Here is a 13,894-nt window from a genome sequence, read left to right as displayed (position 1 = left end):
AAATATATTAGTAATTGTTAAAATTAACATTACCTAAAATTAATAAAGCCTGTAGTTACTCACTAAGTTAACTAATGAAACCTTAATGGAAAGTGTTAACAATAATTAAATAAACAATGCAAAAATAAACTTTATGAAGTAGGCCTATTTTAAGCCAAAATATCAAATGTATAATAAAAAAATCAAATATCAAAATATAAAGTCAATATTCTATGAACATTCTTCTCTATCAGTTTTTGTTGTTGTTTTCCACAGAAGACAGACATACAAGGGTGGACCGACATGAAGGTGAGTATATGAGCTTTCATATTTAATATGTCCATTATTCAACATGTGGATGCAGACTTTTAGTGCTTATAAGAGTGTGTTTTGTCTTTCGAGATGTAATCTATCAGAAAGCGTCATGGGACTGAAGAGAGCGAGAGTGAGAGCTGAACAAATGTAAAAAGTGTGTCAGTGGCTCTAGAGGATTTAGGCTGAATGCATTAGATATCATCCAAGACAGAGAAAGTCACTGGCACTACGTCACAACTTCAGGGGCCGGTGTCACAAAGACAGACTTTGACTACGGCTTAGATATAGTAGAGAGTTAGACTTCAGATAGACGTCTACATCAGACCGTTGCACAAAGCACTGAAGACTCTGACTATCTTAAGTAGGACTACACTGCAGTGCATTCTGGGTAAAATAAGACACTTTTCAAAACAAAAAACATGGCGGATCGAGTAAGCGCATTCACCCGCTCGGCGCAGTTTACCCCAGCGGGAGATGTGTGTGTGTTGGAGGAGTGTAACAGTTACAAGGACATTTTACTGGGGAAGTTTAGCGGAGAATGTAGAAACAAGAAGAAATGTTTCATTTGGTAACGGCCATTTCCCCTTTTCTTTCGGCTGTTTGTAATGTAACTGATTGTTACTGCTGGTTGCCAAGGTAACTGATTGTTACTGCTGGTTGCCAAGGTAACCGATTGTTACTGCTGGTTGCCACAGTAACAGAGTCTTAGACCTGAGTTAGCCTAAGGTGTCTCAATGTTTTGGTCTAAATTAAGTCAGTCTTTATTTTTGTGAAACAGTCTAACTTGCATTAGACTAGTCCAGCGGTTCCCAAACTTTTTTTCCTGCGCACCCCCTTCTATGTCCCAACCCGGTTGGCGCACCCCCAATCCCCACTTCAAAAAAAAAATGCAACAAAGCTTTGTTTTATCGCTTTTGTTTTATAAAGACGCATGTTTAAACATGCGCTAATAACCAGAACACTCATGACAATAACAACATCAACAAAGTTTCAATATAATGCAACAAAGCTACGCACAAGTTTTCACTTTTAACCCTTTCACACGTAAGTTTAAAATATTTTAACTGACCCCACAGCGTGAGTTTTTCAAGGCGACCGTTATTTAGAACTTGTCACTTTAATGTTTCCATGGTGACGCGTCATTCCTTGTCACGTGATACAGCGCAACCACAACACAGCGCTGAATGAATGATGTTCTGCTTTTATGTCATTTTTCCTTTTTATCAAAAATATTCACAAATGTATTAGCTATAGCATTAAACACTGAGATTCCGATTGTCAAATATGTGCAAGTGGATGTGTTTTATTGTTCAAACGCCTTCATAACGATCGTTAGTTTGTGCCACAGTTCAGAGAATCTAATCTGTTGGATTTACAACACGTGACGTCAATTCCTCCACTTCTCACGAAATACATGAAAGTAAGAGGCCGGTGAACTGGGAGAAGAATAGGGTAAAATGTGAAGCTACGTACACAATGTGTATCTGATATGAATACAACGTGTCGTCTTATTATAATGAAAAGGATTAATATTGCCGCTTCCATAGAAATCAGCAAAATCAAAATCATTGTTTTGCTAGTACTTATGTGTATTTAAATGTCTGAAACCTAAAATAAACATTACGTGGTTGAAAACACTCAATGGTTGTGATATATGACAGCACTGGCTCAGCGCCAGCCAACACGCGAAAGCACATTTGTCACGTTACCGGCTGCAGTGCAGAGTAGTGCGTAGAAGACAGCAGCTGTTTTCAACGTTTCTATCAAAAACTAATAAATTATAGTTTTTTTAATTTAAAATAAAAGCGATTACAAAGGAAATGTTTACTGTTCATGGTTTTTATTTTATTGTATGGCAAAAAATCCCACTTACAAAACAGACCGCCATTACATTTTTCCTCTCGCGCACCCCCTGGTGGCAGCTCGCGTACCCCTGGGGGTGCGCGTACCACACTTTGGGAATCCCTGGACTAGTCTATGAGAACATTTTAGACTTGTCAGGCTTTTTTTGGCTCATTTAGTATGAAAGAGTGAGAATATGGAGGAACAAACAGCTCAATTTTATTCAGAGACTAAAAATATGCAATTTTGTGCAGATTCTAAAATATTTATATGGATAAAAAGGGATAAAATTCTGATGCTTGTAATGTACATCAATTAGTATAACAGATACTGACATAAAATGCATATACACTCACCTAAAGGATTATTAGGAACACCTGTTCAATTTCTCATTAATGCAATTATCTAATCAACCAATCACATGGCAGTTGCTTCAATGCATTTAGGGGTGTGGTCCTGGTCAAGACAATCTCCTGAACTCCAAACTGAATGTCAGAATGGGAAAGAAAGGTGATTTAAGCAATTTTGAGCGTGGCATGGTTGTTGGTGCCAGACGGGCCGGTCTGAGTATTTCACAATCTGCTCAGTTACTGGGATTTTCACACACAACCATTTCTAGGGTTTACAAAGAATGGTGTGAAAAGGGAAAAACATCCAGTATGCGGCAGTCCTGTGGGAGAAAATGCCTTGTTGATGCTAGAGGTCAGAGGAGAATGGGCCGACTGATTCAAGCTGATAGAAGAGCAACTTTGACTGAAATAACCACTCGTTACAACCGAGGTATGCAGCAAAGCATTTGTGAAGCCACAACACGCACAACCTTGAGGCGGATGGGCTACAACAGCAGAAGACCCCACCGGGTACCACTCATCTCCACTACAAATAGGAAAAAGAGGCGACAATTTGCAAGAGCTCACCAAAATTGAACAGTTGAAGACTGGAAAAATGTTGCCTGGTCTGATGAGTCTCGATTTCTGTTGAGACATTCAGATGTTAGAGTCAGAATTTGGCGTAAACAGAATGAGAACATGGATCCATCATGCCTTGTTACCACTGTGCAGGCTGGTGGTGGTGGTGTAATGGTGTGGGGGATGTTTTCCTGGCACACTTTAGGCCCCTTAGTGCCAATTGGGCATCGTTTAAATGCCACGGCCTACCTGAGCATTGTTTCTGACGATGTCCATCCCTTTATGGCCACCATGTACCTATCCTCTGATGGCTACTTCCACCATGTCACAAAGCTCTAATCATTTCAAATTGGTTTCTTGAACATGACAATGAGTTTACTGTACTAAAATGGCCTCCACAGTCACCAGATCTCAACCCAATAGAGCATCTTTGGGATGTGGTGGAACGGGAGCTTAGTGCCCTGGATGTGCATCCCACAAATCTCCATCAACTGCAAGATGCTATCCTATCAATATGGGCCAACATTTCTAAAGAATGCTTTCAGCACCTTGTTGAATCAATGCCACGTAGAATTAAGGCAGTTCTGAAGGCGAAAGGGGGTCAAACACAGTATTAGTATGGTGTTCCTAATAATCCTTTAGGTGAGTGTAAATATCAATATCTGCACAATAATATGTCTTAAGATTATATTTAAATGCTTAATTTTATGTTCAAAGCTCTGTAATTTTAAAACATATAATGCAATACAATGATGATTGAGAGAGGAACAAATAAACCTTCCTCAAAAAGCCTAATGATCATATTTGATACTCGTGATTTCTCTAATAACTGATGTTTGGATAATCAAGTAAACAGAAGTTGCTTCAGTCCAGTAAGTGTTCATCTTCTGCATCTTAAGCGTTTTTCTTATGTTTACTTGATAAAATCAGTGCAGATTTGACAGCAGAAAGACACGTGAAGCTCGAGCTGAAGGAGGACGTTTGTACAATTATACTAAAGGACTTTTACTTGATAAAAGAGTCTAAACGATCAATCAGACGAGGGAAGGACTGTAATAGATTGAGTGCGGTAACTTTTTTTCAAAGTTTAGACCATGTTGATCATTTAGAGAGCTTTAAAGGGTTCAATACAGTGTCACTCCTCTTTTTAATCTTTAATCTCATTCTCTTTCCATAACCGCCAGTTTAACACACTACTAACTAACTCAACCAGGCCCCGCCCCTTTATTCTGCGCATGAATTATTATAATGAGGAATATTGTGACGTGTTCGTTCCCGGAAGAAACTCAAGACTACAATGGAGGCGTTTCAGGAGTTCAGAAACACAGACACTGATATAGAGAAGAACTACATCAGCAACATCACACTAAAGACAGTGTCCTCTTTAACATGTTCGCTTATTTAAATGTGGTTTCACCCCCAAAACACGGCAGTGTGTGTGAAGAAGCTGCAGTGTGTCCGCTGTCATCATCTATTACTGATGGCAAAATGTCCCTTTCAGCAAAGACCAAAATAAATCTGTCAGTATGAAACCACGTCAAGACAACTAGACTTCAACAGGACAAGTCATTAAAACATGACACAAAATCAGCAGAGAGGCATAATTTAAGAGTTATTAAGAGAATGAAAAACAACATTTCACATTAAAGAGATGAAAACTCACAGAAAAGAAGAATCAGAAAATCTTCTATGCGATTAAATTGAGGATAAATAGAGATTGGTGCTTAGGTCTGAAACTATTTGCTGAGATATCCAAGCAATCTGCAATCAAAAGTCAGAGATCTCAATATGAACTTGTCAAAGTGAGCTGTTATCCACATTATTGTTATGCTCACCAAGGCTGCATTTATTTGATACAAAATACAGTAAAAAAAAATATTATTTCAGCATCATTACTCCAGTCTTCAGCGTCACACGATCCTTCAGAAATCACTCTAATATGAGGATCTGATGATCAAGAAACATTTATGATTATTATCAATGTTGAAAACAGATTCATTTTTTTGTGGAAACCATAATAAACCATTGAAAAGTTTGAGTAAGTTAACTTATTCAACAAGGACACATTAAATAGATGAATAGTGACAGTAAAAAGATCCTATTTCAAATAAATGCTGTTCTTTTGAACTTTCTATTAATCAAAGAATCCTGAAAAAATGTATATGTAAATGTATATATTCACATAGAAAACAGCTGATTTACATTCTAATTATATTTTACTGTTTTACTGTATTTTTGATCAAATAAATGCATCTTTGGTGAGCAGAAGACGCCTTCAAAAACATAAAAAATCGTAATTATTCCAAAATGTTGACAGCAACTCTCACAGTATGCAAACTACTGAAATTCGAAACATTTGAATATCGTGCTATTTATTTCAGTAATTCAACTTAAAAGCTGAAACTAATATATTATATAGACTCATTACATGCAAAGTGAGATATTTCAAGCCTTTATTTGTTATAATTGTGATGATTATGGATTACAGATATGAAAACCTTTTCACAATATTCTAATTTTGAATTTGGGGTTTTCATAAGCTGTACGCCATAATCATCACAATTATAACAAATAAAGGCTTGAAATATCTCACTTTGCATGTAATGAGTCTATATAATATATTAGTTTCAGCTTTTAAGTTGAATTACTGAAATAAATGAACTTTTGCACCATATTCTAATGTTTCGAGTTTCACCTGCAAATGACATTTTTAGGAGAAAAATCTGAGGCCAGGTTAATACTTAATGACATATAATTAAAAACTCATTAGTTTCCTAAGCTATAAAAGAGCAAACTCTGGGAACTCGTTAAACAAGTTAGTTTGCCACAGCCTTATAAGAATAAATGGTAACTCTTTACAATAAGGTTCATTAGTTTACATTAGTTAACTACCTTAGTTAACATGAACTAAAAATAAACTGCACTTCTACAGCATTTATTAATCGTAGTATTAACATTAAGATTAATTAATACTGTAACAAATATTGCTCAGTTCATGTTAGTGAATACATTTACTAATGAACCTTATTGGAAAGTGTTACCGAAGAAATCCACCTTAAAATTGAATATTTAAGATTGCGTAGAGAATGAGAGCGACGGCGTACCAGAAGAAGGCGTACATGACCAGCATGTTCCCGATCACTCCCACGGCCCCGATGATCGCCACGAAGAAAGCCACTATATAGTGTGCATGATCGGGAACGTCCACTTTCCTGAAGAAACCACGATCCATGTTCACCGGCTCCTCCATTCCTGTGACGACACACACACACACACACACACACACACGTTACTCCTGCAAACCTCATCCACATCTCAGAGAGTTTATGAAGGACACTACAGGCAGAAGCTTTGGGTGTGTAAGATTAAAATAAGTCTCTTCTGCTCACCAAGACTGCATTTATCTGATAAAAAAAAATTGTGAAATATTATTAAAATGTTAAACCGCTGTTCTCTATGTGAATATATAGTAAAGTGTAATTTATTCCTGAATTTTCAGCATCATTACTCCAGTCTTCAGTGTCACATGATCCTTCAGAAATCACTCTAATATGATGATCTGATGCTCAAGAAACATTTATGATTATTATCAGTGTTGAAAACTGTTATTTACATTTTTATTTCAGGATTCTTTGATGAATAGAAAGTTCAAAAGAACAGTATTGATCTGAAATAGAAAGTTTTAAGTAACATTAAACACTTCCGTTCAAAAGTTTGGGGTCAGTAAGAATTTTTATTTTATTTTGGGGGGGAAATAAATAAAATAAATCAATACTTTTATACATCAAGGATGAATTAAATAGATCAAAAGTGACAGTAAAGACATTTATATTCTATTTAAAATAAATGCTGCTCTTTTGGACTTTCTATTCATCAAAGAATCCAGAAATAAAAATGTAAATAACTGTTTTCAACACTGATAATAATCATAAATGTTTCTTGAGCATCAGATCATCATATTAGAGTGATTTCTGAAGGATCATGTGACACTGAAGACTGGAGTAATGATGCTTAAAATTCAGGAATAAATTACACTTTACTATATATTCACATAGAAAACAGCTGATTTACATTAGAATAATATTTCACAATATTACTTTTTTTTTTTGTATCAAATAAATGCAGCCTTGGTGACCAAACGAGACTTTTAAAAACATTAAAAATCTTACCGATCCCAAACTTTAGACTGGTAGTGTACGTTCTGACACGTTCTCCAGGAGAACCTCTTCACATAGAATGTGAAAAACACATCTTTGCCGATGCAAAAGCTCGGTTTAATGTGGTTATACCAGTGTTTTTTGCTTTGAGCTCTTATCTGTTGCACAAGCGTCCAAGAACGGTGGTGCATGTGATGCAAGAGGCTTAAGGGAAATAAGAACATGCTCTGTTTGTGCTCTTGACCTTCCTGTTCTGCGACGCCAAACAGAGATTCGCCTCGAGCGCCAGAAATATGGACAAAGCAATAACACATGCTGGAAAAAAATGACTTATTTTTAAAAACATAGCAAATAGCATTGCTTTTGAATCACATGTTGAATGATTTAGCTTTAGGATGGAGGTTCAACAACACAATATTTATCGGTGCACATCGTTATTGTGTTGAATTCATGTTCCTGGTAATGTTGAATCATCATACGTTCCTCTTGCAGCATCTCTTCTCTTCTCTGATGATGTGGGCGGGGCCACCTGTCACTCACATGAGATCAGCCAATAGCAAACCACCACCATCCAATCAATTCCTCACAGACACAATCAAGCCCCGCCCACATGTGTTCTTGTTCCAGAAGCGTTTCACTCGATATACAGAAGAACAATAAGCCTGTCACACTTCCAGAACTTCCGGTCAACAGTATTTCTCCATAAGGATTTAGATTATCAGCCATAATGTCTAAACCATCCGACCACGAGCTATGAGGTTGTGAAACGAAGGTTTTTGCTTCTGTAGAAGGTATAAGTTCGTATGAAATCAACCTTGTTTTAAGAAAAACTTGATTTATTTGCGATTTTATGGGGGGAAAAACTACACTACCCACAATCCTAAGCGTAGCAGCAACGTCTGCTGATTGGTCCGACTCGCTGTTACCATAGAAACGTTTACCTTACTGGCGAACGGCTAGAGCTATAAGATATTATCAAAGAATTTGCTGACTTTCTTTCAGAGTTAGTACTGGCTGCAGATAAAGTCCTAATTGTTGGTGATTTTAATATACATGTAGAAAAAGATGCATTGGGATTGGCATTTAAAGATATTCTTAACTCTATTGGAGTTAGACGGCACGTGTCAGGACCTACTCATTGTCGTAATCATACTCTAGATCTAATATTATTATCACATGGAATCAATGTTGATTCTATTGAAATTCTACAGCAGAGCGACGACATCTCAGATCATTATCTAGTCTCGTGTAAACTTCACTTAGCCAAGGCTGCAAAGTGTTATAAATATGTTAGACCTATCACTTCTGCCACTAAAGATTGCTTTATTAATAATCTTCCTGATCAGTTTCATCATCTCAGCATCCTAGCTTAAAAGAACTCGATATTGCGACAGAAACTTTTAACTCTCTCTTTTCCAGCATCCAACTTCCGTTTCATGACGACTTTAATGTGAAAGTTATAAAACTTTTTCGGGAGGGACATTGTAATCTTTAAAGTTCGTTTAAGAAAACAAAGATTACTGCAGTACGTTTTATAAGAAAATACTATTTCGTTTTTTTTTTTCTTAAAAATTTCACAGCAATAGGTGGCGGCAAACCATTGTCTTAACGAGTGAGTCATTGAATCATTCAGTCAAATGATTCGTTCAAAACCGCTGATTCATTCAGGGACAAAGCAAGCTGCGTTACAGATTACATTCATACTATATAAAACATACTTCTTTAGCGGTCACAAAGTACTTATTCAAAATAAGACGCAGCCCTTCTTTATGAGTGAGTCGTTGAGGCATTGATCAGACGGATTCATTCACAAACACAGATTCACACATCAGTGTTGCTCGAAGACCAGCTATGGTTTATTTTATACTATTTTCGTTGGCAAAATTGAGCAAAACAGACATCGGGCCCTATCTTGCACCCGCCGCAAATGACTTTGTACACTAGCTATGTTTCCATCCACACGTTTTTATCCGCAGTAAGTGATATTGAATGAAAAATGCCTTATGGAAACAGTAAAATTCGATTGAATTTCATGAATATCGACTCAAATGAAATACGATCGGTCTCATCGGATTTTATCTTGATCGATATACGGCTTATGCGATAAACGCGGATGGAAACGTTATTATGGTGCGATCCATTTTGCCTAGTAAAACTTTGTTCGCAAATGTTGGCTTGAATGTTGTGCAATTCGGTGAGAAAATGAATAGAAACACCTTAACATGTCTCAAATCAATTCGATATGCCAATTTGATCGCAAAACAGCATGTGACGTCATTACGCACAGGTTTTTATCCGCTTTAAAGCCGTTTGATGGAAACACACTTTCACCAGCTTTAATCGCATGAGTTTTTTTTACCGAACTTCAGATAATTCGATTGACAAGTGAATGGAAACATGGCTAGTGACGCATGTATCATTCCTATTTTGCACCCACGCAAAGCGAGCTTTTCCCTCCACAGACGCACGGCGGTAAACTAGGGAATGAACTTGCGCTCCCTGGTTGGGTCGGCGCAAAAAGGAGGCGTGTTTCGGCGCAAACATTCCCTAGTGCTATTCTGCAGTTCCAGAAAACAATCGCGCCACTGACCAGAAAAAGCCTAGTCTAAAGTCAGCGGCGCGTCGCGCGTTGTTCATAATGCTATTTTAAGCGCGCATGCTTGGCCATAATGTAGCGGGTGCACAACGCGCACACACTTTGATTCTCTCATCAACACAGATGCAGCAGTTTTTATTTTTGCAAATCATACATTATAGCAAGGAAAAATATTAACACATGAGGGAAATCATTGTGGTGTCCATGAAGATGTAAAAAAAATGTAGATCTAAATCTAGCTTACACATTTACCCACATTTTTCAGGCTAATTGTAGTAATGACGGATCAGACCTGTTTGCCCAATAGTGGCAAGACACATATGTACACTCTAAACGATGCTGGGTTATTTTAACCCAAATTTGGGTCAAATATGGACAAACCCAAATGTTGGGTTAAAAATTTAATTTAAAATTTTAACCCAACTTCAACTTTCACTTTCAACTGTACATTTTTTAATTACATTTTTAACCCAACATTTGGGTTTGTCCATATTTGACCCAAATTTGGGTTAAAACAACCCAGCATCGTTTAGATTGTAGGCTATATAAGGACATCTGACAAATTAGTTTGTCCGTCAAGAACCAGGAAAAATAAAATCTGAAAACTGCGAAATCACCTGGTAAATCCGCCGTTATAATAGCAATCCGCCATGCAACATGCGCCCCTGCTCTTAAAGGGTGTGTTAGATTACGCTCTGATTGGTTTATTTCACGTTACGCCCAAACCACACCTATGAATAATTAAGCTATTTCAGACCAACCCCTTTTAGATTTGCGTCGGGCGCAATAGTCATTTATCCCGCCGGTAAAATAGCAACAGCGCCCAAGACCCGCCCACAAAGTTACTCGCTTGATACTTGCGTTTCAGATCGTTAAAATAGGGCCCAGAGTCTAAAAAGTAAGTCACCTAATATTAACGTCTTGTTTACTGACATCACATTTCCAAACGCGCTGATATTCAGGAAAACAGCACTCTTTCCCGTGTGCTATTGCTTATTATAAGTATTAAAAACCAGAGCTTACACAGAGACATGCTTGGCTGTTTTAACGCCGGCATCCTGCAGTGTTTGAATATATTGAACATTTCTAACTTTCGCTATATGAACTGAAGCCCTTCGAGTGGCTGATAAAGCGTCCCGTGGCTCTGAGTATCGATTAGTTCCCGCTAACGGCTCCTGTCGGAAGGTGTAGAGAACATGTCCTCTAAAAAACCCAGCGCTCAGGTGGACGTCTCTGCGTCATCTCATCACACACACACACACACACACAAATCAGATCTGAGCGAAGCTGAGATACATGCTGTGATCTGAGCATTAGCTTAGCAACATGCTAACACCAAAACCCCATTGATGAAAACGGATATTTTTCCACCTGCCATTAAATGTGTTGTGCAGGAAAGCTTGATAATTGTAATAATTTAAATTGGGCACAGACAGTGACCCTTACGATTAAAGGAAGTAATTAAACCTGCGAGAGAGTGATTAAATGACCCATCTGTGTAGGTGCCATAAGAGGATTTATTTTTTATTTATTTATTTAATGTTAATGTGATCAAAAAACATTCAAGTTAAAGGCTCCTGTTCAGTAAAAGCTGCTTCAAACTCACGGAAAGATGACACTTCACTGTAAACACTTTAAGTCGCACTTAAAAATGTCTGATTTGAATTACATCAAAACAAGTGTCAAGAGCAATTGAGTTCAGATTCACACACTTCATTTAATGCAATTATGTTTTAAAGTGTGAATGAAATACATGTTAAGTGTCAAACCAAACATCAGTAGCCACTCAACGCTCTCAGTATGTGAAGTTTTGGGACAGAAACGGGTTGATCATAAACTCAAAGCATCCAGCTGGATTGAAGATGCTCAAAAAGGTCTAAATATGTTCAAATCTGGGAGATGAAAATAAATTTTTTCCATCTCACGACTTGCGCAAGCCGAAGGCCTCATGCAGACTGGAGCAACAACAGACCGGCGTCACCACAACAAACACAAACAGAAAATAATCAGCTCACAATGATTTCATTGATTGAATTAAAATTGCTCAAAATGATGATTAAAATGATCATATGGCTATTTTTGTATTTTATATCTAATCTTAAAGTGGTATTTTCCAAGCGAACAGGGAATTTCTCAGGGTTCTCTTGAAGTTATGAACAAACGTTCTTCCAGTAACATTAATAAAATGTTCACTTAAAGTTGTCTGGTTTTTAATAACGTTCTCAAAATGTTATATCAAAAATATGACTTACATTGTTCATGTAATTTTGTTTTCTCATATGTTCATCTAATGTTTTTTTGAAACGTTATTACTTGTTTCAGAACATTCTCAAACATTTCCTTAATGTCTATAATGTTTGCATAAAAAAATATTGGATTTGTTAAACCTTCAGGAACATCCAGAAATAACGTTTTCATAACTTAATGTGAACGTTAGCAAAATGTTCTTAGAGCCTAATTTTTGTTAGCTGGGTTAAGTGTTATTTTAGTTTCGTTGAGATACTATTATAGTTTTTAATATTTTGAATTAGATTTTATGTTTATATTTTCCATTTTCAGTTCAAGTTTAAGTGATTTTTTGTCATTTTTATATATTTTTTAAATACTTTTTTTTTTTCAGTTTTAGTTATTTTAATACATCAAGTTCAACTAAATCAAAATGGGAAATGCTCCCATGGCAAATATCTGAAATAAAATAAGTTTAAGGTCTGTTTTAGATTTTATTTTATTTCAGTTTATGTTTAGTTTATTTAAAGTAATTAGGTTTAAGTATATATATATATATATATATATATATGTAAAGTAATTAGGTTTAAGTATATATATATATATATATATATATATATATATATATATGTGTAAAGTAATTAGGTTTAAGTATATATATATATATGTAAAGTAATTAGGTTTAAGTATATATATATATATGTAAAGTAATTAGGTTTAAGTATATATATATATATATATATATTTATATATATATATGTAAAGTAATTGGGTTTAAGTATATATACATATATAGATGTTTTAACACATAAAATGTTAAATAAAAAATATTATCTACAGAAATTGTTCTTAACTCAAAAGAATAAATGTAGAGGTGAACAAAGAAAGACATAAAATAATCACAACAAGATCACAAATTATAATTGCTCAAAATGATGACTAAATGTTTGTACTTTATATATAATATAAAGTGGTATTTGGCTGCCAAAATATTTTTAAAAAAATAAAATCTACTAAATGTATTCCAAATTCAATAGACAGCAGACAGAAAATAATCATAAGATCACAATGATTTAATTTCTGACAGATTGAATTGAAATGGTTCAAAAGGATGACTAAAAAATCTTTATATGGCTATATTTTTGTACTTTAAATCTAATATAAAGTGATTTTTGGTTACCAAAATAATGTTTTAATACATGAAAAAGGTGAATAAAAATATTATCTACATAAATTAAAGCTCCTTATTAAACAGAATAAATGTAAAGTGAACAAACACAGACATATAATCACACAATAAGTTTGTGACGACATTTTCAACTCAAATTGTTCGAAATGATGACTAAAATCATTCGTTTTGTACTAATCTAATATAATGCCCATGAACAGATAAAATGTTAAATCTACAGAACGTATTTCAATAGTCCGTGAGAATGAATGTGAAGAGTTTACCTGCTGTTCTGCGTCTGTGTGTGTGAGCCGGTGGCGTTTGCAGGGAAATCTGTTGACATGAGCGCAGTGGTGTGTGTGTGTGTGTGTGTGTGTGTGTGTGTGTGTGTGTGTGTTTATCAGTGTACTTACGGCTGGGTTTAAATGTGAGCGGCTCCGGCTCTGCTGTAATCCAACAATGACGAGCTTCAGTTACTACTGTACACTTACAGTCAGCATCATTCAACTCACTGAGTCTGACACACACACACACACACACACACACACACATCGACTCCACTGCAGGCTGATGCATACGCTCCATTGATTTTCTATACACTACTGTCACTTTCAATTGCCCACAGTTTGTTCATCCGGACTGATAAGACGACATTGTAAGCATGTTTAATGCAGATGTCAATGGAGGATATATATATATTTAT

General features: G+C 35.9%; 1 protein-coding gene across 4 annotated transcripts in view; it reads right to left on the bottom strand.

Moving 5' to 3' along the window:
* Positions 1-13,547, bottom strand: part of opn4xa (opsin 4xa) — a 33,512-nt gene extending 19,965 nt beyond the window's left edge. The window contains exons 1-2 of one of the 4 annotated variants that reach the window (XM_056261424.1): positions 13,476-13,547; positions 6,149-6,296 (exon numbers count right to left, since the gene is read on the bottom strand). In XM_056261424.1, coding sequence (XP_056117399.1) covers positions 6,149-6,294 — 146 coding nt within the window. In that variant the 5' untranslated portion in view covers positions 6,295-6,296; positions 13,476-13,547. Of the gene's footprint in view, positions 1-6,148; positions 6,297-7,213; positions 7,361-13,475 lie in introns of those variants that run through there. The other 3 variants (XM_056261425.1, XM_056261423.1, XM_056261426.1) reach the window with 3 other exon arrangements.
* Positions 13,548-13,894: the final 347 nt, after the last annotated feature.

Source organism: Rhinichthys klamathensis, unplaced genomic scaffold (genome assembly GCF_029890125.1).
Source record: "Rhinichthys klamathensis goyatoka isolate OS25496 unplaced genomic scaffold, OSU_Roscu_1.1 h1tg000182l_1, whole genome shotgun sequence".
Lineage (NCBI taxonomy): Eukaryota > Metazoa > Chordata > Actinopteri > Cypriniformes > Leuciscidae > Rhinichthys > Rhinichthys klamathensis.
Note: the sequence above shows the minus strand (reverse complement) of the source record. Positions and strands in the feature narration are given on the sequence as shown.